The sequence below is a fragment of the Chelonoidis abingdonii genome, chromosome 2, assembly GCF_003597395.2.
Source record: "Chelonoidis abingdonii isolate Lonesome George chromosome 2, CheloAbing_2.0, whole genome shotgun sequence".
In the NCBI taxonomy this organism is placed as follows: domain Eukaryota; kingdom Metazoa; phylum Chordata; order Testudines; family Testudinidae; genus Chelonoidis; species Chelonoidis abingdonii.
The window spans coordinates 2,230,846-2,257,800 of NC_133770.1; the positions used below are offsets into that span (position 1 = coordinate 2,230,846).

A 26,955-nucleotide genomic window follows, 5' to 3' on the forward strand; every position below is an offset into this window, starting at 1 on the left:
CGGGATTCAAGGCGTGCTCGACTTGTAAGAAGCCGATGCCTACCAGTGATCCCCACGACGCCTGCCTGAAGTGCCTGGGGGAATCACACATCTCAGATAAGTGCCACATCTGTAAATCTTTCCGTCTCCCCCACCCCTTCTCCAGCACCCATCCCCCCATCCCCTCTCCTGCCCCTTCTCCAGAGCCCATCCCCTGCCCATCCCTTCCCCTGCTCCATTTCCAGTGCCCATCTCCCATGCTTCCCTTCCTCCGCCCCTTCTCCAGCACCCATCCCTTTCCCCACCCCTTCTCCAGTACCCATCCCCATCCACCCCCTTCTCCTGAGCCCATCCCCCAGCTCTGTCTGTTCTCCAGTGCCAGCCCCCTGCCCATTCCCCGTAACTCAGCCCCATCCTCCATCCTTTTTGCCCCGGCTAGGCTGCCCCACCCAGCCAGGCAGGGGTCCCCTCCCCAGACATGCCCAGTGAGGCCCAGCCTAGGCCATCACCCACCGCAGAAGGTCTGGTTCCTCCAGGGCACCGGCGCCCCCTCCTGGGCACACTGCCTGGCGTAGGCGGCCAGGGCACTGCACAGACAGTCCCCGCCGGCCGAGCAGCCACACACGTCGTAGAGGCAGAGCTGGTAGTAGGGCTCCCGCTCCACCAGGTCATGGCAGGGCTGTGGGACAGGGCAGGGGGCTCGTCACCCAGGGGCTCAGAGCAGCCGCCCGGGCTCCAGGCCCTTCCATTGTGGGAGCCTCTGCTGGGGGCAGAGCACAAGGCAGCACTTGAGAAACCAACCCCACAGATGCATGGGCACATGGACAGCACACGTGCGAACAGTCACATGTGGAGAGGGCCAGTCCCGTGACCGTCCAACACGTGTGACACAGACATGGGGTGACCGTGGTCCCTCAGGGCAGACAGGCCCACACCCCTGCCAGAGGCACACGGCGAACGCTCCTAGATCCGCCCCTGTCCCCAGCACGCACACACCCAGATACAGCGCCCTGCGCCGCGGTCTCAGGGACTCCCCAGGGTGGGTACCTGGAAGGCCGAGCCGTGCAGGACGGCGCAGGCGGCCTCGGCGAACTCCCTGTGCTGGGCGTAGGTGCCGCAGGGGTCGAAGGTGAAGGAGCCGAGCACGGGGCACTCGCTTGATGCCTGGAACTTGTTGGTGAAGGCAGCGACGCTGGACTCCACGTCCCCGGCAGGGGTGGTGAACTCATCCTGCTGGTTCCAGTTGTAGGTGCCGCACAGGCCTCGCACCTGCCGGGGGAGGCGGGGGAGGGTGCCAACCCTGAGCCCCAAGGGGTTGGGGGGCAGCCAGGGAGCTCCCCCTCCCCACATGGAGCAGGGAAGCCAACTGGTGCCAGGCCTGCGGGGGGCTGTGGGGACGTGGCACAGGGCTAAGACCCACCACCTCCCTCACACCAGGGTCTGCGATGCCAGTCACTAGAGACCTGGCACCGGCCACACTGGCCTGGGCGGCTCCAGGCCCCACTCCCGGTACTCAGAGCCGGCCATTTGGCCAATGCCCTCAGCTGGGCTCCTCTCCCCTCGAGCCGTGCAGGCAAAGCCCACAGCGAGGGCTCTCCCAGGGGGCACCAGGAGCGCGCTGGGCTCACCTTGCCGGCGAAGCCGGGCTGCAGGGTGATGTAGGCGGCAGGGAACTCCAGCCCCCACAGCACGTGGGCCCCGAAGGCCTGAAGCAGAAGGAAGGAGGACGAGGCCCGTCGGATGCTCAGGTCAGAGCTGGCAAAGGGCAGGGCCACCTCCTGCCCGTTCACGGTCACGTCCCCTGCAGCAGGGAAGGGCCAGAGAGGAGATGGAAAAGGAGGGAACTGGACAGAGAGAGAGGCCCCTGACCCCACTCCCTGACCCACCACCTGCCAGCTGGTCCCCTGCCCTGGGCAGATCAGAGCCAGCCCCAAGCAAGCCAACCCCCCACCATGGGGCCGGATTGGAGCTGGCGCCCCATTTCCTGCAATCCCATGATCCCTCCAGGCTGCCCATCTCTGCAAGCTGCTGCCAGCCTAGTGATTTCCCCACACCCCTCCTGAATTTCCCCAACCCCCCTCCACCCCCCGTTTTGTGAACTAGTTACATGCCAATTTAGTGACTGCTTGGAAATTTGAATGGAAACTGAAACATTAATACACACTTGAAAAGCAGATACAGTGTATGATAAAATACGTGTATCTGAAAGTATAATAGATTTGAAAAGTATGAACATAGACTAGCTTCCTTATTCAGCTGTGGTTTTCATGACAGTGTCAGTGCATTCATTTTGGTGATGCTGGCCAACCTAATCATTTCAAATGATGATTTGTAAGCAAAGTCTCAATGAGCTCTCCCTGACAGCTAGTTATGAGCTGGGACTGTGGGGAAAGGCTTCAGGACCAGATTGTATTTACATTCACACCTAATCTGTCTAGGTATCCGGCAAACAGAGCTGTGTTGCCCAAACGATAGATTTTGGCTGGGGTTGGGTTACAAATCACTTGAATGTGGGGGGAATGGGGGATGAAGTGTTGTTCTTATTGTATGAGTAAAGGGCAGTATCTGTACAAAGCAACAGAGTCCTGTGGGCTAACAAACGTAAGCATGTTTCGTGAGTGAATTTCTCGAATTATTGTTGTTCTTATTGACGTAGGGAAGGCAGGGAGAACTGTACTTAGCCTGTCGCTGATTGAGGGCATCAAAATGAGAGAGGGTGGGGACCTGTCCCTCTCCAACTGTTTAAAGACAGAGCTGATTAGGCTCCATAGATAGTCTTTTCGTTCTGTTAAGTGACCACTGTTAGCAGCATGAAATCACTGATAATCAGGTCTAATTGCTTAGTCCTGCTGTGGGGACCTCGTGTGTTTCTGTGGAAGAGACAGCCCAGATCTGCTGTCCTACTAGCAGCGTGAGGTTCCCCACTGAGAGCTCAGCTGAAATCACTGAGAGCTGGGTGGAACCTCAAGAGACCAACTCGCAGAGGTCACAGTGGCAGGTGAGCAGCGAAGGTGACTGCAGTAGGGCCATGGCAAGCACGGAAGTGGTCGTGAATACGTGGCACAATGAAGGCAGCTCGTGGCCAGAGCGAACAGTGCGAGCCCTGTCGTGCGTGCTTTTCAGCTGGTTGGTTCAGGAATGAAGCAAACCTGGGAGGTGTACTCATGTGAAAGCACCTCTGAACTCTGAGTCTCCGCTGACCAAGGACAACACCGGTGAGTGGGGTGCGGTGGAGGGAAAAGCGAGGGGCACGTTAAATAAACATTTGTTTGTTGGACTGTATTTTAGTGACTTTGCTCCAGAATGCTAGGTTTGTGACTGGGAATGGAAAGGTATATAAATGTGTGTCCTAGTAGGCCACGATTTTTAAAACGCATTATTTGCCAAGGTTGTTATCTCACATTGTTGCTATCTTGGGAGGTCATTATGTTGGGGAGTTTCTGAACTAAACATTTGTATTATTATAATTAATTTTTACATAAGAATGGTCATACTGGGTCAGACCAATGCTCCATCTAGCCCAGTGCCCTGTCTTACAACAGTGGCCAGTGCCAGGTGTCCCAGAGGGAATGAACAGAACAGCTAATCATCAAGTGACCATCCCCTGTTGCCCACTCCCAGCTTCTGGCAAACAGGCTAGGGACACTCAGAGCAGGGTGTTGCATCCCTCCCCATCCTGGCTAATAGCCACTGATGGACGTGTTTTCCCGGAAATTACCTGGTTCTTTTTTTAATCCTGTTATAGTTTTGGTCTTCACAGCATCCCCTAGCAAAGAGTTCCACAGGCTGACTTCATGTTGTGTGAAGAAATACTTCCTTTTGTTTGTTTTAAAACCTGCTGCCTATTAATTTCATTGAGTGACTGCTAGTTCTTGTGTTATGTGAAGGATTAAATAACACTTCCTTATTCACTTTCTTCAAACCAGTCAAGATTTTATAGACCTCTGTCATATCCCCCCTTAGTCATCTCTTTTCTAAGCTGAAAATTCTCAGTCATTTTAATCTCTCCTCTTGTTTCATACCCCTGATTATTTTAGTTGCCCATCTCTGTACCTTTTCCAGTTCCAATACATCTTTTTTAGGATGGGTGACCAGATCTGCACACACTATTCAAGGTGTGCACGTACCAGGGATTTATATAGAGGCAATGTGATATTTTCTGTCTTATTATCTACCCCTTTCTTAATGATTCCCAGTATTCTGTTCGTTTTTTTTGACTGATGCTGCACATTGAGTGGATGTTTTCAGAGAACTGTCCACAGTGACTCCCAGATCTCTTTCTTGAGTGGGAACAGCTAATTCAGACTCCATCATTGCATATGTATACTTGAGATTGTTTTCCAATGTACACGACTTTGCATTTATCAACAGTGAATTTCAGCTCCCATTTTGTTGCCCAGTCACCCAGTTTTGTGAGACCCTTTTGTAGCTCTTCACAGTCTGCCTGGGACTTAACTATCTTGAGTAGTTTTGTATCATCTGCAAATTTTTCCACCTCATGGTTTCCCCTTTTTCCAGATAGTTTATGAATCTGTTGAATAGGACTGTGCCCACTAGAGACCGTGGGTGACACTGCTATTTACTTCTCTCCAGTCTGAAAACTGACCATTTATTCCTACCCTTTGTTTCCTATCTTTTAACCAGTTACCGATCCATGAGAGAACCTGCCCTCTTACCCCACGATGACTCACTTTTCAAAAGTCAATTTAAATTAAATACATTTTTTTAAAAAAATTATATGTTTTTAGAAATCTAGACCTGTTATGTGCTTTGGTGGAACTTGCATTATCCTTATGTTAAATTTGCATAATCCTAACAGAACATTTACTTTATTCATCTCTCTTTTATATCTCATCGGTTCTGACACTCCCCCCAATTTCAATTCCTGGGGAAACTACTGCCAGCCGTTCCCCCCGCCAATTTGGGTGGGCGTGTCATAAACAGAGAGCTAAGGGTTAATGTCTCTTTCACCTGTAAAGGGTTAACAAACAGCGACCTGCAACACCTGACCACAGAACCAATCAGGAGACAAGATACTTTCAAATCTGGGTGGAGAGAAGCCTTTGTTTGTGGGTTCTTTTCTTTCTCTGTGTTCTCTCTGGGATCTGAGAGTAACCGGACGTACTACAGGCTCTAATTTTCTATTCAAGTAGTAAGTGCAAGTAGAAAGGCGGTTTAGTCTTTTTAATTGGTTTTCTTTATTTGCAAATGTGTATCTGGCCGGTAGAGTTTTAATGTGTATTTGGCTGGAAGTGTTTTAAATTGTATTTCTGCTGGAGGAGGCTTTTTTCTCCAGTTCCTATAAGCTGAAAGACCCTATAATATTCCATCTTGAATTTACAGTGATTATCTTTATTCTTCTTTCTTTTATTAAAAGTTTTTCTTTTAAAATACCTAATTGATTTTTTTCATCTGCTTAAGGCTGAGGTATTGAGTCTGTTATTCACCAGGGAACTTGTGGGAAGAGAAGAGATAGGGTGGAGAGTAAAGGTCGTAATTTCCTCCCTAGTTAAGTTTCATGACGTTGATAACCAGTAGACCTCCAGGGTACTCTCGGGAGGGAAATTGCCAGGTAAGAGGCATAGGTGAGCGGTACAGTAGTTTTTATCTTTCCTGTATAAGTATCAGGGAGGGATCTGGTACTTGGGGTCCCCAGGGACAGGTTTGGGGAGAACCCAGAGTTTATATCAGACGTGCACTTCATTAGTCCTGATGTTGCGTGGCAGTTCTTTATCTGATCTAAGCTCGGGTAGTATAGTCTTAGAAGGAATTTCATGCTGGGTACCTATTCATTTTTGGACTCATAAGGTCAGATTCGGGGAAAGATACCATGACAATGTGGCAGTGTGGGACAAGACGGATTCAACAAGTACTTAGTAGGATTGATATTAATTTTCTTTTACTCTGGCTTAGCTGCTTATAAGCACGGGGATATGGGTTTTAAAACTATCTTGCAGAAATTTTTTCGTCTGACAGCTGTGGTGCGGAGCCGGCTGGTAGTCCTGTGTGCAGTCCACCGTGATGCCGGTGCAGCTCCACGGCCCTATTCTCACACGCACTCGTTTCTTCTCGCCGCTCGATCAGCAGTATCCAGTCTACAAAGTCTTGCCCGGACTATGTTTCTGACATTCTGACGGGCCTAGAGATTCACGCACCATAATCTTATTTGCCTTAAGTGTTTTGCCTCTCCCGCTCATTCTCTGCACTCTCCCCATGTAACCTAAGGCGGAATGGACTTGCCCACCGCTGCTCGTAGAGCCCTGTGCCGGCTGGACTGTGCGCGCCAGGGCTCTGCTTGCGTATTCTTACTGATGGTACTTCTGACTGCACGCAACACTGAGTGGCCAGGCTCGCCATGCCTTGGAGATTCCTCTGCCTAGCAACTGGGCACTCCCGTGCCGCCCCCACGCCCATTGGCGGCTCCCGGGATCAGACCCCTGGCAGCCTGCCCCCCGAGCCCACACGGCAGCTCCCCCAGGGCACCAGACCCCCAGCCCCTGGCCCCCAGGCCCCACGGTAGTTCCCAAGGTACCAGACCCCACTCCTCCCAGCAGCCTGGCCGCCTCACCTGCACTAGGATATACTCGCAGACACGCGTGGAAGGAAGTAGCGCTTCTGGTCGAAGGTCAACGTAGTGGGGGGTCCCGCCGATCAGGGCAACACTCGCCGAGCACTTGTCCTGTGAGCAGTGCCAGCGCCCACCCTGGCACGTGCTGCAAGGGACGAGTTGAGAAGGGCACAGGATCGCCATGGCTGGCCTGGACCTTCCCCTGCAAAACGCCGGGCCACAGCATGCACCTCTGGACGTTGCTTGGCCAAGTGTCCCTGGGCTTCCGCTGGACTATGGGCGGGCGGGGGGCATCTCTAGGAGAAACCCCTCCAGCCTGGTGAGGCTCAGCCTGGGTGCCCACCCAGGGGTCCCCAGCAGCTCCTGGGTGTCATGTCCCAGCTGCCACCCGTCTCTCTGGTTCCATTCAAGTAGCTTTGTTCAGTCCCTGCCCGGCCCCCGCCCCACCAGGCCTGATTCACTGTGGGTGGGTCTCCTCTGCAGCTCACGGGAGGTACCCCACAGGAGCTGGGCACGAACCCAGGAGTGATGTTATGAGTCTGATCTAGTATCTCGTTGAAAGGTGACAGGGCCAGGAAGAGTTAATTAACTCACAGACTGACCTGACCCAAGGGTGAACCCTAAGGACTTGTTAGGAAAATACCTAAATAACTAGAGCTTTGAAATGCAAATCTGCATTGTTAGAGGTAGAAGGGCATATGTTTGCTGAGGTCTTGTGATGTCAGCAAACAAGTCTTGTCTATTGCTATAGCTTTGATTCAAAGATCAAAACAGGAATATTAGGAAGATACTTGAGGGAAATAGGATTATTGTCTATGTGTCTCTTTGAAGGTTGTGCTAACCTGTATCTGAACTGTTTAATGGATAAATTACCCTGTGCTAATTGCCAGGATGTTTGGGAGAAGGAGAGTTAAACCTATTATTTTCTCAGGCCAAAAGACTGCTGGAAATGTATAAAAACCTGGGACACAATCCTGCTTCATCTCAGATCTGCTCTGGGTTTCAAGAGGGGGAAACCTTAAGCCCTAAGGATTGAGATCCCCAGTCATTGAATGGAGCCACCCTGAATATGGACATTGGACTGTAACCTATGGACTATTTCTGAAAGGACTTTTGGCAACTACAAGCTCATCTCTGCTGTGTCTGAACCTCAAGAATTGAATTCAAGTCTGTCTGTAGATTGATCTTTTAACCAACACTCTCTCTCTTTTCTTGTTTAATAAATTTTAGCATAGTTAATAAGAATTGGCTCTAAGCGCGTCTTTTGGGTAAGATCTAAGTTATAATTGGACCTGGGTATGCGGCTGATCCTTCGGGGTTGGAAGAACCTTTTCTTTTATATGATGAGATAAGATTTTCAGTGATCATCATCATATCTGATGTGTGTGTCTGGGCACTTTAAGGGAACTGTGTTGTTTGGACTTCTGAATAACCTATATGGTAAAATAGAAGTTGTTGTGGGCTGGTTGGTAAATTGAAGTATTGGAAAACCACCAGCTTTTGGGGTTTGTCTGCCCCATTCTGTTTGCAGTTCACCCTAATTGAGTGACCTCAGCTGGCTCCCCCGGGTCAGCTGTATGGGAAAGTGGAGTGCAGCTGCCTGGGCGAGGGAGAAGGGCTCCCAGTGATTCCCAAGGAGGCAGGCAGGGGGCTCCCCACAATGCTGTTCTCCCCTCGGGCAGGGGGGATCATGGGCTGGCTGAGCTGTGAGAGGGGGACTGACCCCGCTCCATCACTGAAGGGCCCATAGAGCCCAGGCCGTCCCCGCAGATCACCACACCCCAGCCTGGCAGGGTACGGCGCCAGCAGCTGCCCCAGGCAGAGCAGAGACAAGCTCACCCCGGCAGTGCGGGACAGGGGCTCAGGCTGGCTGGGGGTTACCCAGGGGCTGCCCCTCCCCAGTGCCCACTCCGGCACCCAGCTAGCAGAGGGGATGGGGGCATTCCTTACCACTGGTTGCACCGCTGCTGGATGCTCTGCCCTGGCCTGTACTTCTGGCGACGGTGGTAACAGGGGCAGTCGCTCTCAGGGACGCAGGCCCCCCCCTCCAGGTAGAGGCCCGGTGGGCACTCGCAGCCACTCACACACTCGTCCCTGCAGTGCCCCTCCTCGCCGGTGCTCACGGCGGCACAGCTGGCCGGGCATGAGGACACGCAGTCCGAGTACTGCTTCCCCTGGCTGCACTGCTTCTCTGCGGGGCAGACACACGGCGCCTCAGGCCTGGGCTGGCAGTGCCCCCTCTGCCGGGCAGCTGAGCGCAGGCTCCCAGGGAACACATCTGCCCTGTCGCTCACGTCAGAGGAACACATGTGGGGAGATGCCATGAGAGCCCCGGGGGGCTGCTGCTCCCCCCATGCAGGCTGCGGTGCCGGAGTGAGAGGAGCTGACGGGGTAGTGGGTCTCTTACCCATGGGCCTCACCATGAGAGGGGAGCACCATTCCCTGCCTCCTACACATGCACCAGACCCTTCCAGCTTGGGGCATTCATGGGCAGGCTGCCCGGGGGGCTGAGCCTCTCCTGAGCGTGCTGGGGGGTGAACGTGGCTGTGAGGGTGGGTGTCTGTGGGGGCCAGGGCTGGATGCGACCCAGGTGCGAGGGGAAGGCGTGGGGTCTGTGGCAGGTGGCGTGCGTGCAGGTGGAGGGCAGAGCAGGGGGGAAGGGGTCTGTAGTGCTGCTGGGGAGTGCATGGTCCTTACCGCAGAACCCGGGCCTCCGCCAGTCGATGTAGACGTGCTGCTGGGCGCAGTCGCGGGCATAGCTGGCGAAGGTGGTGCAGATGGCCTCCTGCCGCCCAGCTCCCGTGCCTCCCTGCTGGCAGGACGCGTACATGCAGGCTTCATAGAATCCGCCCGGGTCCACCTGCCGGGAGAGAGGCCACGTCAGTGAGCACTGGGGGGCGCAGCTGCCCCTGGCTGCCCCCAGAGCGGTGGGTACTGCTGTACCCTGACCTCGGAGTGGCATTGGCTGAAGGGGTTGGCCAGCAGCTTCCCGCACACGGCCTCGGCCTCCTGCCTCAGGGTGCCGGCCTCCGTGACGTCGCAGCTGTGTCCCGTCTCCGCCGCGTCCTGGCATGGGAGCTGCACCCGGACAAAGCAGAAACCCTGTCAGTGCCAGAGCACCCCAGGCTTCTCCATCAGCTCAGCACCCCCCAGAGCCGCATGTGGGGGAGGAGCACCCCTAGCCTCGGTCATCAGCCCAGCGCCCCCCAGAGCTGCATGGGGAGGAAGCACCCCCACCTCACCCCATGCAGCTTCCGGGCGTTCCCCCTTCTGAGCATGCATTGCTCCTGTGAGGGAGAAGCATTGCCACCAGCTGCCGCACACACCCCAGCTTCAGCTGCCCCTGGCAGGGTCAGGAATACGCTGCAGAGGGGCGAAGGGCTCTGGGCACTAGCGAAGCCCTTGGGGGGTGTCACGCCTTCCCCCTCCCTCTGAGCCATGGGAAAGGACAGCAGCAGGGACCCTTCCCAGTACCTCTGGGCTGGCATCCGGGACCCTCCAGGAATTCCCGAAGCTGGCAGCGAGCATGGCCACATCCCCTCCTACACGCAGGAAGTCATCTGCAAGCACAACAGGTGGTGGGAATGTGGGGAGAGGAACCCGCCCTGCTGGTGGGTCAGGGATGGGAATGGGGACACCCCCCGCTGCCAGATCTCCCCTCAGTTCTCACACCGTGCTCACCAGCCCAAGTCGGGAACAGCCTCTGGTGTTTGTTCCCTGCTCTTCCCCAGGGGAGATGCGTGGGCAGTGCGAGGGTTTGTTCTGGGGGCACTGTCACCAAGACACAGGCAGGCCGAGGAGAGAAGAGCCCCAGGGGTGCAAGGACCGTCCTGTCCCGTCCCCTGGAGCAAGCTGGGGACCCCTCACCCAGCAAGCCGTTGGATGGCAGCTTGGATCCTGCTGCACCAGGGCAGATGTCCCCCCTCCACGGGGATGCAGGGGACGGGAATGTCCCATGCCCTGGCAGGGGATGCTCCAGTACTCGCTGAGCGCTGTGAGGGAGACACACTCCCAGCAGGGCTGATGGAGATGGAGACTGTGAGGAAGTGGGAATGTTCTTAATGTTTTCTTTGAATCCTGGGTGGGTGCCTGTGATGCAGCAGGGAGAGGGGAGTGTTGCCCTGGGAAAGTTACAGGGGAGTTTTGCTGGGACTGGCTGCACTGGGGGCGAGCAACTTTCCTTGAGGCCAGATACCTGAGCACATAACATGAGAAACAGGAGCGGAGTTGGAGCCAGGTGACACCTTTGCCCAAAGGCTGGAGGAGGAGCCGGGGGAGGGGGGCTGAGTGAGAGGCTGGAGGGGGTTTCAATTTGGAGCTGGCTCGGAAAATGGACGGGAGCCCAGACTGGGCTCTGGCCTCCCAACGAGGCTCTGGCCTCCCTGGCCCCCCAAAATGGACCCGGCTGAGGGATCCTATTGTCTGTGCCTGCAAGGTTTGTCTGGGACTGTGTCCTGTCATTTAATAAACTACCTGTGTTACTGGCTGGCTGAGAGTCCCGGTGAATTGCAAGAAGCCAGGGGTGCAGGGCCCTGACTCCCCCACAGTCCATGACAGAGCTATCTTGGGTCCCCAGAGCAGGGCGCTGTCGGCAGGGGATCCAGCCCCACGCGGTGAGCAGGGCAGGTTGGGGGCAGGGCGCTATCGGCACGGTGCCCAGCCCCACGTGGTGACCAGGGCGGGTTGGGGGCAGGGCGCTATCAGCAGGAGACCCAGCCCCACGCGGTGAGCAGGGCGGGTTGGGGGCAGGGCGCCGTCGGCAGAGGGTCCAGCCCCACGCGGTGAGCAGGGCGGGTTGGGGGCAGGGCGCTGTCGGCAGGGGGTCCGACCCCATGCGGTGAGCAGGGTGGGTTGGGGATAGGGTGCTGTCGGCAGGGGGCCCAGCCCCACGCGGTGAGCAGGGCGGGTTGGGGGCAGGGTGCTGTCGGCAGAGGGTCCAGCCCCACATGGTGAGCAGGACGTGTGGCCCTAGGACACGTGCTGTCAGCAGGGGGTGCGGCACCCCGTGGTGAGCAGGGCGGGTTGGGGGCAGGGCGCTGTCGGCAGAGGGTCCGGCACCCCGTGGTGAGCTGGGTAGATTGCCCCCGCAGGGCTGCGCTCACCAGCAGGATCGTCGTTGTAGAGCCCGCAGAGCCCGCGTGTGGCACCCCGCAGCTCCTCGCTGACCGTCACGTACACTGTGTCGTGCCCGTCAGACTTGACCCGCACACCCAGGCTGCTCTCCACGAAGATGAAGTCACCGAGCCAGCGGACGCTGATCCCTGCAGGGGGAGAGCGGGGGGCAGCTCAGCAGAGCCAGGGGCCCGGCTGCCGGCCAGCGCCCACAGACACGGGGAAGCTCTGAGCAACGGGCACATGGGCCTCCCTGCCAGGGAGATGGAGCCAGTGATGGGATCATCTCTAGGAGGGGCTGGGAGCCCCAGACTGGGCTGGTTAGAGCCCTGGGTGATGGACTGTCGGTTTGCTCCCGCCCAGGCACAGCCTCAGTGCTCTGTGTGCCCCTTAATCCCATCCCATTCCCCCAAACTCACCCCCCCCGGGGCCCATGCAGCCGGTCCTAGGCCCCCTTAGCACTGCTAGATCTCTCCTTCCACCAGCTCTGCCCGGGCGCTGGGCACGATGGACCCCGGCAGGTGTCAGGGGAGCTGAGCACCAAGCGCCTGAGGAGACCCCAGTGAGCCCAGGACATGGGGGTATCCAGGGCTCTGCCAGGCAGATGGGCAGATCGGAAGCCCCTGCATGCCATGTGCTGGCCCCGTGGCTTTCCCCCACAGAGCTCTCTGACCCCCTCACCATCCTGTAGGAGCGGCTTCCCCTCTGGCACCACAGCCCCATTCACGGAGACTTTTCGGCCCTGAGCCACGACCAGGTCCAGCCCGAAGAGCATGCGCAGCATCTGTGGGGAAGCCGGGGCAGGGAGTGAGCGAGCTGGCAGCTCAGGGGTGCACGGAGCTAGCAGGGGGCGGCGGAACATGGCCCATGGCTTAACAGCATGGGGACGAGCCACTGGGACCAGCTTTCCCAGGCAGTGGGGAGTCTCCATCCCTTGCTGGCTCCCCAGCAGACTGGCTACTTCCCTGAGAGACGCTCTAGCCCAGTGATTTCCCTACACCCCCCCTGAATTTCTCCAAACCCCCGCCCCCCAGTTTTGTGAACTAGTTACATGCCAAACCTGGTGGCTGAACCTTGCAACTTTGTCCTCACCCACAACTATTTCACATTTGGGGACAATATTTACCTTCAAGTCAGCGGCACTGCTATGGGTACCCGCATGGCCCCACGGTATGCCAACATTGTTATGGCTGACTTAGAACAATGCTTCCTCAGCTCGCATCCCCTAATGCCCCTACTCTACTTGCGCTACATTGACGACATCTTCATCATCTGGACCCATGCTAAAGAAGCCCTCGAGAAATTCCGCCATGATTTTAATAATTTCCATCCCACCATCAACCTCAAGCTAGTATCAATCACAAAGCGTGCCATTTCCCTACGACACTACGTGCTAACACAGACTCTGAGATCAACCGGCATTAAAAAAAACACACGCCGTATCGGAAACCCACTAACTGCTATACTTACTAGGGCATCCTTGCGAGCTTACAACCGACACACCACCCAAAATCCATGTGTCATATAGCAAGACTCTAAGATACAACCGTATTTGCTCCAATCGCATGGAGCAGAGACAAACACCTACAAATCTCATCAAGCATGTTCAAACTACAATTACCCAGCTGAAGTGAAAAAAGAGATTAGAGCAGAAGAGTACCTAGAAAGCCACCTACTACAGGGACAGGCCCAATAAAAATAACAGAAACCCATAGCATCCTTCACCCCAACAACAACTCTCCAGTAGCATCATCAAGCTACAACCTATCTGAAAGACAACCCCTCATCTCAAGATCTTGGAACGGACAGTTCCCCCTGGCCCCCCGGTTGCTATACACGACGCAGGCCCACCATGACAAAGCAAATCCACATGCCCATACCCGAAAAGCACACCCCCATGGCAGCAACAACGAAACCACGACAACCACTACATCATTCCAGGAACACTCTCTACCATACACAGTCACCCAATGCCCCAACGAGCCCATGACGGAAATATCCTCGACTAAAAAAATTCCAATAGACACTTTCGAACAGATCACCCAACCCCACTCCTCAAAGCAAGTGGAAACTCATAGCATGAACCAAGTTCCTGCAAAATCTAACCCCAAACCATGAATGAAATGAAAAGAGGCATAGACTTACTAATGCAAGAGAGTAAATCAAGTAACTCAGCTAGCGATTAGCACGTCTCTTATCCATCAATAGACACCCTAACAGCTCCTACCATATCTACATATCGCGCACAAATCCGAACACGGTCTACTATATCTCTATAATGGGGGCCCTCCAAAAGGCACATCACATTGGGCAGTACCTCCGAATTCATATGTCTGATAATACCTACAACAGAAATCATAGTATCATATGCCCGACAACTCTGATGACGAACACACACCTCTCATCCTGCAGACCACATTTACTAAATTATGTAGACAAGCGCATGAAGATCTTGAGGAAAATGTAGCTAAGAAGTAGTTCTAAGCAATCAAGAAAAGCGTTCACTTACATCACTAGAGCAGGTCTCGCAGACTCATCAATGTTAGAGCAACGGTGCTGAACATCTACTAGTCCCACGGCGGCGTGCAACTCGCCACGACTATTGGACAGCTAGCAACGCTCTTTACAATGTTAGAGCATTTGCAATCACTGAGTATTGTGAGCAGTGCAAAAGCGCAGCCACTTCACTGCCACGATGTCACATCCACGCTGCCCCTCTCTCCGTGATTACTGCAGCTATTGAGTTGCAACCAATGTACCCCATTTCACCCCAACTCTTAAGCATGCGATCCTTCTTCCCACGAAGCCTTGACCCCCCTATTGGTCTACCTCACACCTTGGCATCGGCTATTAGCATGGTCATAATGACTCAGAAATAGAAGACTCCATTGCACACTCGCATATCTCGACCTGGCGCTCCCAGCTCTACACTGACCCGGTCAGTACTAAACCTAAGCACGTGTACAGCCAGAATCAATTCTTCTCTCTCCTCCTCCATCCGCATGATCAAAAAAGACAGTCCCCGACCCTATTGAATCTACCTCATATTAAATATGGCACGCCCCACGCAAATTATCAACAGCCCACCTTCCCTTCCATGCATCACGCACCAGGCCCTAATGCTCTCAGCAGCAGGCACCACCCCTCACGCACATCGCGACTTATCTCATGCAGCTTCTTGCATGCCTACTACCGTTTTTCCTGTACAAATTATAATAAGCTCTCTCCAAACTACCGACCTAGTTTCTCAGCGCCAAGTTTTACTCACATTAGCGCACACATCCATCCACCGCCTCTAGAAACAGGTATGGCCCAAACGCAGGGAACAGAGGTCGGAGCGAGGTACAAGTGGCATCAGTAATTAATCAATTTATCCTTCAAAGGTGCATCCTAGAATGCCAGCAAAAGGATCAAAGCTCACTGCCCTGATCTTTTCCGTGTGACCCGACAATACAGAATACACACGACGCTCTTACTGCGCAACTGCGCACCGTCACAACCTAGCATACCGTCCATTAGTTAGAGGTCAGGCATGCCTTCGCTTGGACCCTGGGACCAAGCTTGAATCTCATAACATTGTGGCGTCTGTAATATCGACCGACAGCCCGCTACGCCGACCCGCATAGTCACAAATTGGAAAATACCACACTCTGAAACCCAAATAAACAAGACCAGCCTATGCTGTGGAGCCTATGACATAAAACACATCGAGCGGTCGCTACTATTACTTGGCCTAGATGAAGAGCCCCTAAATACCCACATACTGAGATTGACTTTTTGATCAACGCTACGCTACATCTGACGAGGACTTCGATTACGAAACAGAGAGCAAGAAACAAGATCTAGCATTACATAATAATACGCAATACGGGATGTCTCTCTCCACAGACTTGTCACGGTGCATTTCTTGAATCGTCCTATACAAAAAACATATGATAGATATAACACCCTAACGAACTCACTACTTCAAAATTGGCCATAGGTATACTAATTTATGTAGGATTCTCTCCAAAGTCCACGTCCTCACCTATCTATGTGGAGACGATCTTATTAAGTGAAATTTAGACCCCTAATGCCGGGACTGAACTCAGCTGACGTCTGAGATAGAAGAATTGCCCACCTAAATCGCAAGACAGCAACCCCAGTGATCATAAGATTACACAACACTGCATTAGCGCGTGTCTGATCCCTTGTTTATCTTAGTTACAACTGAATGACAGCAGTGGACGACTCTGCTTGTCTCCCCTCTAGGCACAAATAATAGCTTAACCCATTTTACCCCTATTAAGCTCCCAATGTGCCTTACGTCTCGGCGGTTAACCCTAACTACACCTTGACATAACCCGAGAAAGCGTAATAGTGCCCGGTAGCCCTTGAAACCAAATCGAAATCGGCTACTTCGTGTGCGTTATCGTTGCCCGTGATATCTTCACCGTATCCAGATTTAAACTTGCGTAAAGTGGGTGCCCACGACCGAGATGTGCCTACCGCATCAGTAAGGAGAGGTACTTAGACCCTTGCATGAAATATTTTATGTGCGACCCAACCCCTCGATCCGAGAGTAGAAGGGCGCGCTGTCCAGAAGAGTGAGCCCAGCCCCACTCCGCGCCCGCCCCAGTACCCACGAAAGTCAGACTCCCCAGATGACTGCTACTTGACCCCAAGTACGCCAGCACGAAGCCCGCCTACACCAGATAGCCCTCTCATCATATTTTTAGCTCCGCCCTCACTCTGCATTTTCGCCAAGTGCGGGTAATTGCTCGCCCTCCATGAGAGATAAGTTCTATATCACTTTGCTGTTAAGGTCGACACCACTACCCGTAGGCCGGTCAGCGTTTTGAAGAGCGTGACACACCAGTCATACCGAACAGCAGGGCGCGCTGAAGCAGAACCGGTAGCAGATTCGCCAGGCAGAGGACACCTAAGCAAGGCCCTTTTTGAAGATCTGAATCTGAAGCTGTAAATGCAAACCAAGCAGCCCGGTGTTCCCATTCATCAGCTTGCCAAAGCACAGAGAAACACCAGCGTGGTTGTGCCACTGGGGCCCGCGCCAAGCACGCACCAGAGCCGCCTAAGCCACACTCACGGCCCACAGTGACCGCACACACGCGCCCAAGACCGTGCCCCTCCCCTGGCCCAAAGGCAGGCCGCCCAAAAAGCGCCAAATGAAAAAGAAGGCCCCGGATACCCCCTAAATCACACCGCCAGTGGAGGCGCTCAAGTTTATCGAGGGGAATCAGAGGCGGAAAACAACTATCCAACCAGAGTCGCGGAAAGTACGCGTTCGTAGGCATCGAGTCGTTGTGCCCAAGATCGGTAGCCAGAATGCGAAAAGCCTGCCACGAGAACACAGTCCCCCTCCTCCTCTAGCCTCTGCCGCAGACGAAGACACAAACGCCTGCCAGAAGGAGATCCAAACAGGCCAAGAGGAGTCCCATGAGCACGGCCAGCGCAGCTAACCTATCCGAATTTCCGCCTAACTTGTATACCAGACTGGGACCAACAACTAACTGAGCTGGAGTCACCCGTGAGTGTGGACACGCCTCTGAACGCCCCTAAGAAGAAAATTTATAGATCCATGGCACTCAGACCTTTATTGGTAATAACACTACTCGGTCAGAAAGGACAAGCCCCAGAGGATCCGTGCGCCACCTAAGAAAACGACGCGCGAAAGAGCCAGCCGACCAAAAAGTGGGGGCTACTTCAATAATGAAAAACCCACCCAAACCAACACACTCCATCCCGAATGCCCCACCCACTAAAAGTCTTGGGTCATCGAGTCATTTAAGACTTGTGGCCTCGCACCAACTACACTGCCTTCCTCGCTTATTCTACTCAGTAACCCTTCTTTCCCAAATCCAAACCCCGTCCGTGTGATCGTAGCCATCAACCCATCTCCATCTCACCTGTAATCATGTATCAACACTCCCTCTGAACAGCCCTCAACTCTAATTGAGCTTCATACGACACCTATCAGAAACAAGCCTCTTGCATCTTGTGCGCAGACGATAATTCTACACCTCGCATCGTCCGCATGATTCTCGACAAACGAGGGATATACCTGATCTGTCTCACTCCTAAAATTCAGGTCCCCTTCATCCCAATCCCGACCTCAACCCTTACCGGGAGCCGTGGACCTCAAGTGACAACAGCCTGCAAGTGGAAAGTGCATACAAACAGCAGCCACGTACCCCATCGTTCCGCCTCCCTATAGACCCACCATAAATAAGCCGCCCAACGTATAAATAAACATCTATTTGTTGGACTAGATCATACTTTTAAGCTCCACTGCAAAGGCCACCACCCCCCTTAGCGTGCCTCATGACTCCTAGCATAATCGCCAATGCTTTCGGCGCAATTTTACGTGGGACCTCCACGACTAGTAGCGTGTGCACAAATGCTAGCATACTACCTAGCTAAGCCCCCGATCCGACCTTTCAACGCATGTAATTTGCCAAGCTTTAATATCCTCCACGAGGTGTGTGACTATCTGCAAACCAGACCAATATATTCCAGAAGAGGGTTCGAGTAAACTAGCTCCACACATAACAAACCCTTGTTTATGTATAAAAATTATATGACTCATCAACAATCAGATCTCATACTCTATGGCATCAGTCAACGCCAATGCTCCAATCTAGACCCATGCCCTGTGCTCGTTTACCAATACACAGTCGCGCACCAGTGCCACCCATAGTGAATTCCCAAGTGAGAACATAACGAGAATCCAGAGGAATCATCATAGTGACCAATGCCCTGTTCCGACTTATTCCACATCTTCGTTTTTCATACGTTTATACAACAAACATAATCTAGAAGACCGTTTGAAGTAGTATCTCCTCACGACGAAATCATCATTAGATTCTCAAGTCCCCGCTCCAGAGCCTAAACTCGCCAAGCTCCACATATCATCACCACTCCAAGGCACGCCTGGAATGGGCTTAACAAAGCCGCCTTACAAACCATCCTCAGCCAGAAACCACCACCCCAAATGCCATCTCCTCATTCTCCCAGAATGAGACGCCGCACAATGCCATCACACTTCTTGCAGTTCAATACAAGTTATTTTTCTCATACATTGATACTTAACATTTCCCTACCCACTGCACCTGCTGACAGCTGACCACATTTATAACTCATCCACATCGTGATAAACCCCGCAAACTCTTATTCGAGTCTCCGTCTACAATTCCCCACGCACTCGCTCGTCCCAGCGAACACCCCAGCGATGTCGGACGACCTTAACCTCCATTTTGCCTACTTCTGCACTCCAGCCTCATTCAGCCGCCTGGGAGCGAGTGCTAACCATCTGAGTCTTCTACACCGCCTCACTTTCGCTCCGATTACCCTCTACCGTATGATGCACTCCACCTCCTCGCCGTATAGGTGTCGCCCATCATCGATCTCTCCACCCTTTCTGACAGTCTAAATTGCTCCCACCCCCTCATCAATCTAGGCAACAGGACTGAGGCCCGCACTCTGTATAAACGTCATCCTCATCCAGCTATGCCTCAAGTCCATTGCTACCTCACCCTAGAGCCGTTCGCTCCCAGAACTGCTGCACTACCCACCAAGTCCTACAGGCGGGTCCCTAATCTCCTATGCCAGTGAATCGCTAAGAAACGCCGTCCTTTGCAAGATACTACTGTGCCACCTCTCCCCACCGCTTTCTGGCACAGCGCTATGACACTCAACAGCAATACGTGTCATGCATCCCTTCACATCCTGGAATAGCACCTGATGACCTATCTCCAGGAATTTATCTTAGTTCTTTTTTCAATCCGTTATAGTTGTGGTCTTCACAGTCCCCTTGGCAAGAGTTCCCACAGCGTTGACTAATGTTTGTAAGAAATACTTCCTTTGTTTGTTTAAAATCTGCTGCTATTCATTATTGGAGGACTGCAGCTTGGTTATGTGAAGGATTAAATAAACTTTCCTTATTCACTTTCCTTTACCCAGTCAGATTTTATAACCTCCGGATATCCCCCCTTAGTCATTCCTTTCAAGCTGAAAATTCCCCACGTCATTTTAATCTCTCTATTGTTTCATACCCCCTATTCCATTTTAATTGCCCATCTCTGACTCATTCCAATCCTCTTCTTTGAAATCTTAAAAAATTATTTGGTACCTGCAGTCGGCACCTACTATCAATGCACACTGAAACCTTTGTACCTCTCTCATGGTCCCCAGACACAAGGGCTCTTGGCACCATGTGCCTGTGAAAACCCCTGTGGATGTTCTACCACAACCTTCCCAGGCTTCTCTTTGTATTTTGTGCAGCCTATCAGGTATCAATTAGTGTAGGTGATCAGATCTGCACACATATTTCAAAGGTGTGCACATTACCATGGATTATATAGAGCACTATAATTTTCTATCTATTAATCCTTTCCCTTCTAAAAAAAGCAAGTTTCAGAAGCTAAGCAGCCGTGTCCGAGCCCTTATCCAGCAAAAGAAACAGATACTTGCATACCCTAGCGTAACAAATTTATTCAGCACAAGCTTCTTGTGAGAGTTACAGACTGAGAAAGTGGTGACCCACAAAAGGTATGCTCAAATAAATTATTAGTTACTACCAGGGAACAACAGACTCCTGTTCTTTTTAAAAAAGCAAACAGAATCGTTGGAAATGCATTGACTACTAGAGCTGCATCAGTCTCTGTACTCATTTACTTAAAGATCCCACAATGACTCCATGGCATTGGCACCACTGCGCTTATAACACAGCACAACTTCTCTCATCAGAAAGGTGATATGTAAAAAACACCTCGAGCGCTCAACAAGTGTTACAGCGCTGTAAAGCTCCAGTGTAAACGATGCCGCAGCGCTGAGATCGGAGCTCCCAGCGCTGCAAGCTAAATCCCCACGGGATGGAAGTAACTGCAGTGCTGGCGCCGACCACACTCGCACTTCAAACGCTCCCCGGATGCATCGTGTCATTGCTACAAGCTCTAAAGTATAGCCATACCCTCAGATTCTTCCTTGAGTAGAGTAACAGCTAATCAGACTCCTCATTGTGTGTATAGTTGAGAATTGTTTGCCAAGATCATATTGCAATTCTCAGCATTGAAAATATCAATCTCATTTGCTGCCCAGTCACCCAGATTATGTGAGATCCTTATGTTAGCTCCTTCACAGTCTGCCGGATTAAATATCTTGAATAGTTTTGATGTACCTCTGCAAAATTTTGCCACCTCATGATATACCCATTTTCCAGTATCATTCTATAGCATGTGAGCATATAAGGATCCCCACTCACCTGAGGTACACCCGTCACGGCGCACACGTAGAACCCACTATTTATTACTAGTCCAGTCGCTGGACAACTTGCAATAAAAATTTATATCTCGCCTTCGCTTTGTTTGCCCCCCATCTATTGAACGCAAGATAGCCTGATCCATAGAGGGACGGCCACCCCTACTTACCCTAGTTCCATCATGGCTCCAGCCTCCCCAACCGTCAATTATCAACAAATCAAGACATTTTTTAAATAGAAATGATTTAGAAACATTCTAAATGATGCCTGTTATTGCGATCATGTTGGTGGTTAAGTTGCCACTCCATTTTAAATCGCATAATCCTACAGAACATCATTCATCTCTCCTTCATATAAAGCTTTGCTCCTGCACTCCCCCCACCACCACTTCAATTCCTGAGGGCCCACTGCTCTAGCGCAGACCAAGCGCGCCGCTTCAGCAGACAAACTGCTGAAATTCACGGCCTGTGGCCTGAGAGGTCTTCTGGCCCGAAGCTCTGTGGAGCGGGGGGTAGGTGACCTCCACTAGCCCCTCCTCAGCCAGTCTCCCCCCCAGGCTCTCCCTGGCACCCCCCTCCACCCCCAACCCACTCTCAGTGTGTCTCTCTGGCTCTCTTTCTGTGACGTTGCATCCATATGATTTATGGACATATCCTTAGGAGGGCAAATATGATGTAACTGGAATATGCTTTGTGCAAAAGGTCTCTTAGAAGGCATCATAACAAAGGTTATAACCTAGTGACTACATTCCCCCTATTTGTAGACACGTCCCACTCTTGTATCTGAAGCCAGGAATATGAAGTATAACTCTGGAGGCCTCTTGTAATTGTGCAAAGTGTGGGTCTTTGATGGTGGTTTAGAATCTTGACGGCTCCCATTGACTAGAACCATTGGCTGTGAATGGCTGTTTACTTGCAAGCCTTCCTGTGTACCTGTGAGCCAGCCCGAGAAGAATGGAGGCTGGGGCGTCTCACAGGCCGTGTGACCATGTCACATGATGCTGGAATCCATCTTAAACCGGGTACCTTTCTATGTAGAAGGGGGGTGGGGACCCCGAGAGACAAAAGATTCCTGCCTTGGGCCAAAGCTGTAAAAGGAGGTGGAAGAGGACAAAGGGGGCTGCAGTCATGAGAAATCTGCTAGCTACCACCTGAGCTGGAACTGACAAGGACTGTACCGGGGAAAGGATTGGGCCCAGACTAGGAAGGAGTCTAGTCTGTGAAAGAAGCTGATTGGAACATCTCTGAGGGTGAGATATTACCTGTAATCAGCTTCTTAATGTATTAGCTTAGACTTGCGAATTTATTTTGCTTTGTGACTTACTTTGTTCTGGCTGTTATTACTTGACACCACTTCAATCCTACTTTTTATACTTAATAAAATCACTTTTGTTTATTAATGAACCCAGAATTAGTGATTAATACCTGGGGGAGCAAACAGCTGTGCACATCTCTCTATCAGTGTTATAGAGGGTGAACAATCTATGAGTTTACCCTGTATAAGCTTTATACAGAGTAAAGCGGATTTATTTGGGGTTTAGATCCCATTGGGAGCTGGGTGTCTGGGTGCTGGAGAGGTGACCTGCTAAACTGTTTTCAGCTAAGCCTGCAGCTTTGGGGGCATGGACCAGACCCTGCGTCTGTGTTGCAGGAGGCTAGCGTGTCTGGCTCAACAAGGCAGGGTTCTGGAGTCCCAAGCTGGAAGGGAAAATGGGCTCAGAGTAACTTCAGCACATCAGGTGACACTCCCAAGGTCGTCTCTGTGACCGAACCCATCACACTCTCCCTTGCTCTTTTCTCACCCCCTCTCCCTTTCTTCCTATCTCTCCCCCCACCCCCCACCCGAGGCCCTGGCTGGTCCTGGAGGACCCCGGCGAGACCCCGTACCCGGTGGCAGTGTGGTGGTGCACAGGTCCCGCTGCCTGAGATGTCCACGGCCCAGGTGCCATCGGATGCAGCGGCTAGGCTGTAGGTGCAGTCCCCATGGAAGTGGAAATGTTTCCCATCAAAGCTGCGGTAGTGGAAGCCGGCCCAGGTGACGCAGGTGGTGAAGAGGCGGTGGCGAGGCCTGGGCAGGCCCAGCAGGGCTGTGGGGGGCAAGGGCCGGAGGAGGAAGGGGGCCGGAAGGTGCCCTGCGGAAGAACAGGGGGACCAATCAGCCAGCGGGCACGTCACGGTCCGGTGACACTCACAGAACTCCAGAACCAGGACCCCCCACTGTGAGCTGCCATGGGGGCGAGGTAGACAGCATGGGCAGGGGGGCACCCAGTAACTGGCCTCTGGGAGACCTGGTGTGGGGGGCTCCGACTCGTCCCCCTGGGAGGGTCAGTCAGAGCTCAGCTGCCCAGGGGCAGGCGAGAGAGCATGCCAGGGCCACCCTGGGGTCTCTTCTGAGGGTCACTGCTGCCCAGGGGGGTGAGGGTTTCGCTCCTTAGCACCCCTGTGGCTATCCCAGAGAGCACGATGCAGGGAGCAAGGCATGCTGGGAGCTGCCATCTCCCAGGGGCTGCAGCTCCATGGCGCTGTGGAGTGAGACTGGCTGGGTCACGGGGGGCTGAGGGCGCTGCCCCAGGTGGCTGCAGCAGGGCCTGCTATGGGAGAAGCACGCAGGGCAGTGCCCCTTGCCCCCGGAGCCGGGACTCACCTGGCAGGGGCAGGGTGGAGCAGCTGAGGCAGAGCTCAGAGGAGGTGTTCTTCCAGCTGCGGCCCCAGGGGCGCCCGCAGCACTCGGCCATGCTCAGCAGGGACAGGTTCCAGGTGCCCAGGCCAGCCTGGCACTGCCACGTGGAGAAGCAGAGCCCCAGGAAGCCCTCACCTGGGGGACAGCGACAGACACTGGTCAGGGGAGAACGAGGCCCCACCTGCAAACTTGACCCCCACCTGCTTCAGCCTGACGCCCTGTGCCCAGTTCCCCTTCCCACCCCCAAACCCAGCCCCCACCTGCTCCAGCCCAACGCCCTGTGCCCGGCTCCCCTCCCCTCGAACCTGGCCCCCACTTGCTCCAGCCCGACACTCTGTGCCCAGCTCCCCTCCCCCTGAACCCGGCTCCCACCAGTCCCAGCCTGACGCCCTGTGCCCAGTTCCCCTCCCCACCCCCAAACCCAGCCCCCACCGGCTTCAGCCCAACATCCTGTGCCCGGCTTACCTCCCCCGGAAGACCGTTGCCCCAGAGACCAGCCCGACACCCTGTGCCCAGCTCCCCTCTCCACCCCAACCCAGCCCCAACCTGCTCCAAGCCCGACACCCTGCTTGCCGCTCTCCTCACCCCTGAACACCAGCCGCCACTGGCACTCAGCCCGACGCGCACCTGCTGTGCCCGTTTCCGGCTCCGCCCGAACCCGGCCCCCGCCAGGACCCCAGCCCAGACGCCCTTGCCCGACTCCCTCCGGTGGACCTGGCCCACTAGCCCCGCCCAACGCATGTGCCCGGCTCTGGCAGACTTTCCTCCACGCCTGCGTGCGTGGGACGTTCGCTCCAGCCCTGGAGCAGGCTGCCAACTGGCGTGTTCCACACCACACGGGCTCGTGTCGCGGGGGCGATGGTGGGCAGGGAGACGACTACGGGTCAGAGAGGGTTAGGGAGGTGGCCAGCAGAACGGGGCCGGTTAGGGTTGGCTTTTCGCAGGCCCGAGGTGTCCAGGAGCGTGCGAGAGAGGGATCAGGAGTGAGACTAGTGGTGCTTAGGCAGTCCTGTGGGGTTGTAGAGTTATTTATGGGTTAGGGTTACAGGTTATGGTCTTTAGGGTTGAGGGTAGAGGTAGGATTTTGGTGGTGAGTTTAGGAGCTATTAGTTTTGGGGTTAGGTACGTGAGGGTGATTAGAGTCATTAGTGTGAAGATGTTGTTCAAAGTCGAATGAGTGTCGGGGGTAAGGGGTGCGGGGTTGTTAGGTTTTGTGATGGGTTTTCGGTGGTATTCAGGGTATTAGGTGTATAGATTTGTAGTTTGTGGTTTTAGGTTTGGGGTGACGATGAGGTGATGTGAGAGTTGTTTTAACTGTCTGGAAAGTGCTTTGGCGATTAGAGCAATTTTTAGATTATTTTTATTTATGGTATGATGACATAGAGTTTGAGGGTTGTCATGTTTGTTTGGTGCTTCACATATTTAGTTTTTTTTGTATTACACGATCAATTTTAGTGGATTGTTTCATTATCTTTAGGTGTTGACGCCATTATTTTTTGGTGGGGCTCGCGTGGAGGAGAAAGTAATTTTGGTTATCATGGTTTGGATATGTTGGTTTTTGGTTTAGGTGGATTCGGGGGGGGATAGGGTGGCCGCAGAGTCTGAGAGCTTACCTGCAGCCAACAGTTACTGCTTCTTGTGGGTGAGGGGACGATGGTCTTGTCCCATTACTTCCTGCCACCGATGTCTCTTGCTTGGTGGCTATCTTGTGCTCTTACCAGCAGTTCGGGAAGAAACGGACGAGGTGGTCAGGTTGGGCTCTGGTGATGAGAGAGGGTCTTTGATCCTCCGCCAGTGGCGAGGCCTATGGTTACAGTTGCTCCCGGAGACTGGCTTATGGGTGCATCCTGTGTGGGCCACTGGGTGTCACTGGGTTGCTCTGTGATCTTCTAGGTGTATTTCGAGCTGGGCGATGCCCGACGGGAGTGTCAATTCCAGTTGCTCGAGGCAGTAACAGGAGAATGCTCTGGTTCGTGTTCCCGTTGGGGCACGAGTGTCACTGTTGTGCTTGTTGAGGTCTCGTGCAGGACCACTGTATTGGCCACTATGGGCTGTTTGTCAAATGAGGATGATCTCTGGCGTTCTGTGTTCCGGTGCATTGTTGCACAGTGAGGGTTATCTTAGATGCATTCTGGTGGCCACACAGGTGCACTGATTGCTTGTTGGGAATGCTTTTGTGCCATTTCCGCTTAAGGTACTTGCGGTGGTGAGGCAGCATTTTCATGTTGCTCGTGGGCATTGCTCTGGTCTCTATTCTGCGGTAGTTGCACGGGGCGGCATCTCATGTTGGCTGCATGTGGGGGGGATTTCTTGCGCTTACTGCGTGGCACCGAGGTGACTGTTCTCTTTGCAGGAAATGTTGTGCGATGCCAAGCCATCCAGACGCCCTCTATCAGGCTCACCAACCCCCATTTCCAGGGCTCATCAGGGCCCAACCTATTTTCCAGGGCCCACCTGTCCTAACTGGGACCAAATCCCTTTTCGGAGTACACAGGGGCAAACACAATTCAGGGACCCTAGAATCATAGGACCCCAACTCCCATTTCAGGCCCCCTATCCTGGAGGCCCGAAGACCCCTTCCGGGACCCCACCTGGGGACCCCTCTATCAGGCCACCAATCACCAAGGGGCCCCGCACCCTATTTCGATATGTGATCCACTCAGGGGCCCTCACCCCTTTCCGGGCCCAACCTGGCGGCCTCCAAACCCCTTTCTGGGGCCACCTAACCTTGGGCCCAACCATATCAGGGTCTGCAACCAAGGGCCACCTCTATTCTATGGGGCGCCCTACCCAGGGGGGCCCAACCGTAGCCAGGGCCCAACACGCCGCAACCTCGAGGGCCCGTAGCTTCGAGTACACATCAGAGTATCCCTGGGGGCGTGCTAACGCAGGGCCCCAACTGCAGTTTACGGCCTAACCCAGGTGCCCAAAGCGTGGGGCGCCTACCTGGGGGCACCCATTTCTGGGCTTTCTGGCCAACCACTTTCTAAGGGCCCTACCATAGAGACAAGGCCAAACTTAGCAGACAGGGCCGCCACACCCTTCGTGGCCGTCTAACGGGGCCCAACGCCTTCCAGTTGCGCTCTAAAACCTGGGACCTCCATGTTCCGCGGGTTCGTTACTAGAGAAGGAAGTTACAGGGGTACTACCAGGATGCCTGAGATATTCAGGGCTCCAGCTCCATTTTCAAGGGCTCCTAACCCCTGGGGCCCAACCCCTTTCCGGCGCGTCTACCGACCCAAACCGTATTCCAGGCACACGTCAGTGGCATACCCGACTCCCCTTCTCCGGGCCCTAACCAGGGACGCCAAACAGCATTCCAGGGCCTAACCGGGACCGAATTACTACATTTTCCGATGGG

At 53.7% G+C, this 26,955-nt stretch overlaps 1 protein-coding gene across 1 annotated transcript in view; it reads right to left on the bottom strand.

Moving 5' to 3' along the window:
- LOC116838058 (SCO-spondin-like) overlaps nt 1-25,972 on the bottom strand; it is a 168,823-nt gene extending 142,851 nt beyond the window's left edge. The window contains exons 1-15 of the mRNA XM_075063419.1: nt 25,915-25,972; nt 24,355-24,471; nt 23,559-23,729; nt 22,802-23,046; nt 12,341-12,443; nt 11,650-11,808; nt 10,022-10,107; nt 9,497-9,625; nt 9,245-9,407; nt 8,498-8,738; nt 6,548-6,692; nt 5,427-5,484; nt 1,608-1,780; nt 1,027-1,248; nt 493-658 (exon numbers count right to left, since the gene is read on the bottom strand). Of these exons, the coding sequence (XP_074919520.1) occupies nt 493-658; nt 1,027-1,248; nt 1,608-1,780; nt 5,427-5,484; nt 6,548-6,692; nt 8,498-8,738; nt 9,245-9,407; nt 9,497-9,625; nt 10,022-10,107; nt 11,650-11,808; nt 12,341-12,443; nt 22,802-23,046; nt 23,559-23,729; nt 24,355-24,471; nt 25,915-25,972 (2,236 nt within the window). The remainder of the gene's footprint in view (nt 1-492; nt 659-1,026; nt 1,249-1,607; nt 1,781-5,426; nt 5,485-6,547; nt 6,693-8,497; nt 8,739-9,244; nt 9,408-9,496; nt 9,626-10,021; nt 10,108-11,649; nt 11,809-12,340; nt 12,444-22,801; nt 23,047-23,558; nt 23,730-24,354; nt 24,472-25,914) is intronic.
- Nucleotides 25,973-26,955: the final 983 nt, after the last annotated feature.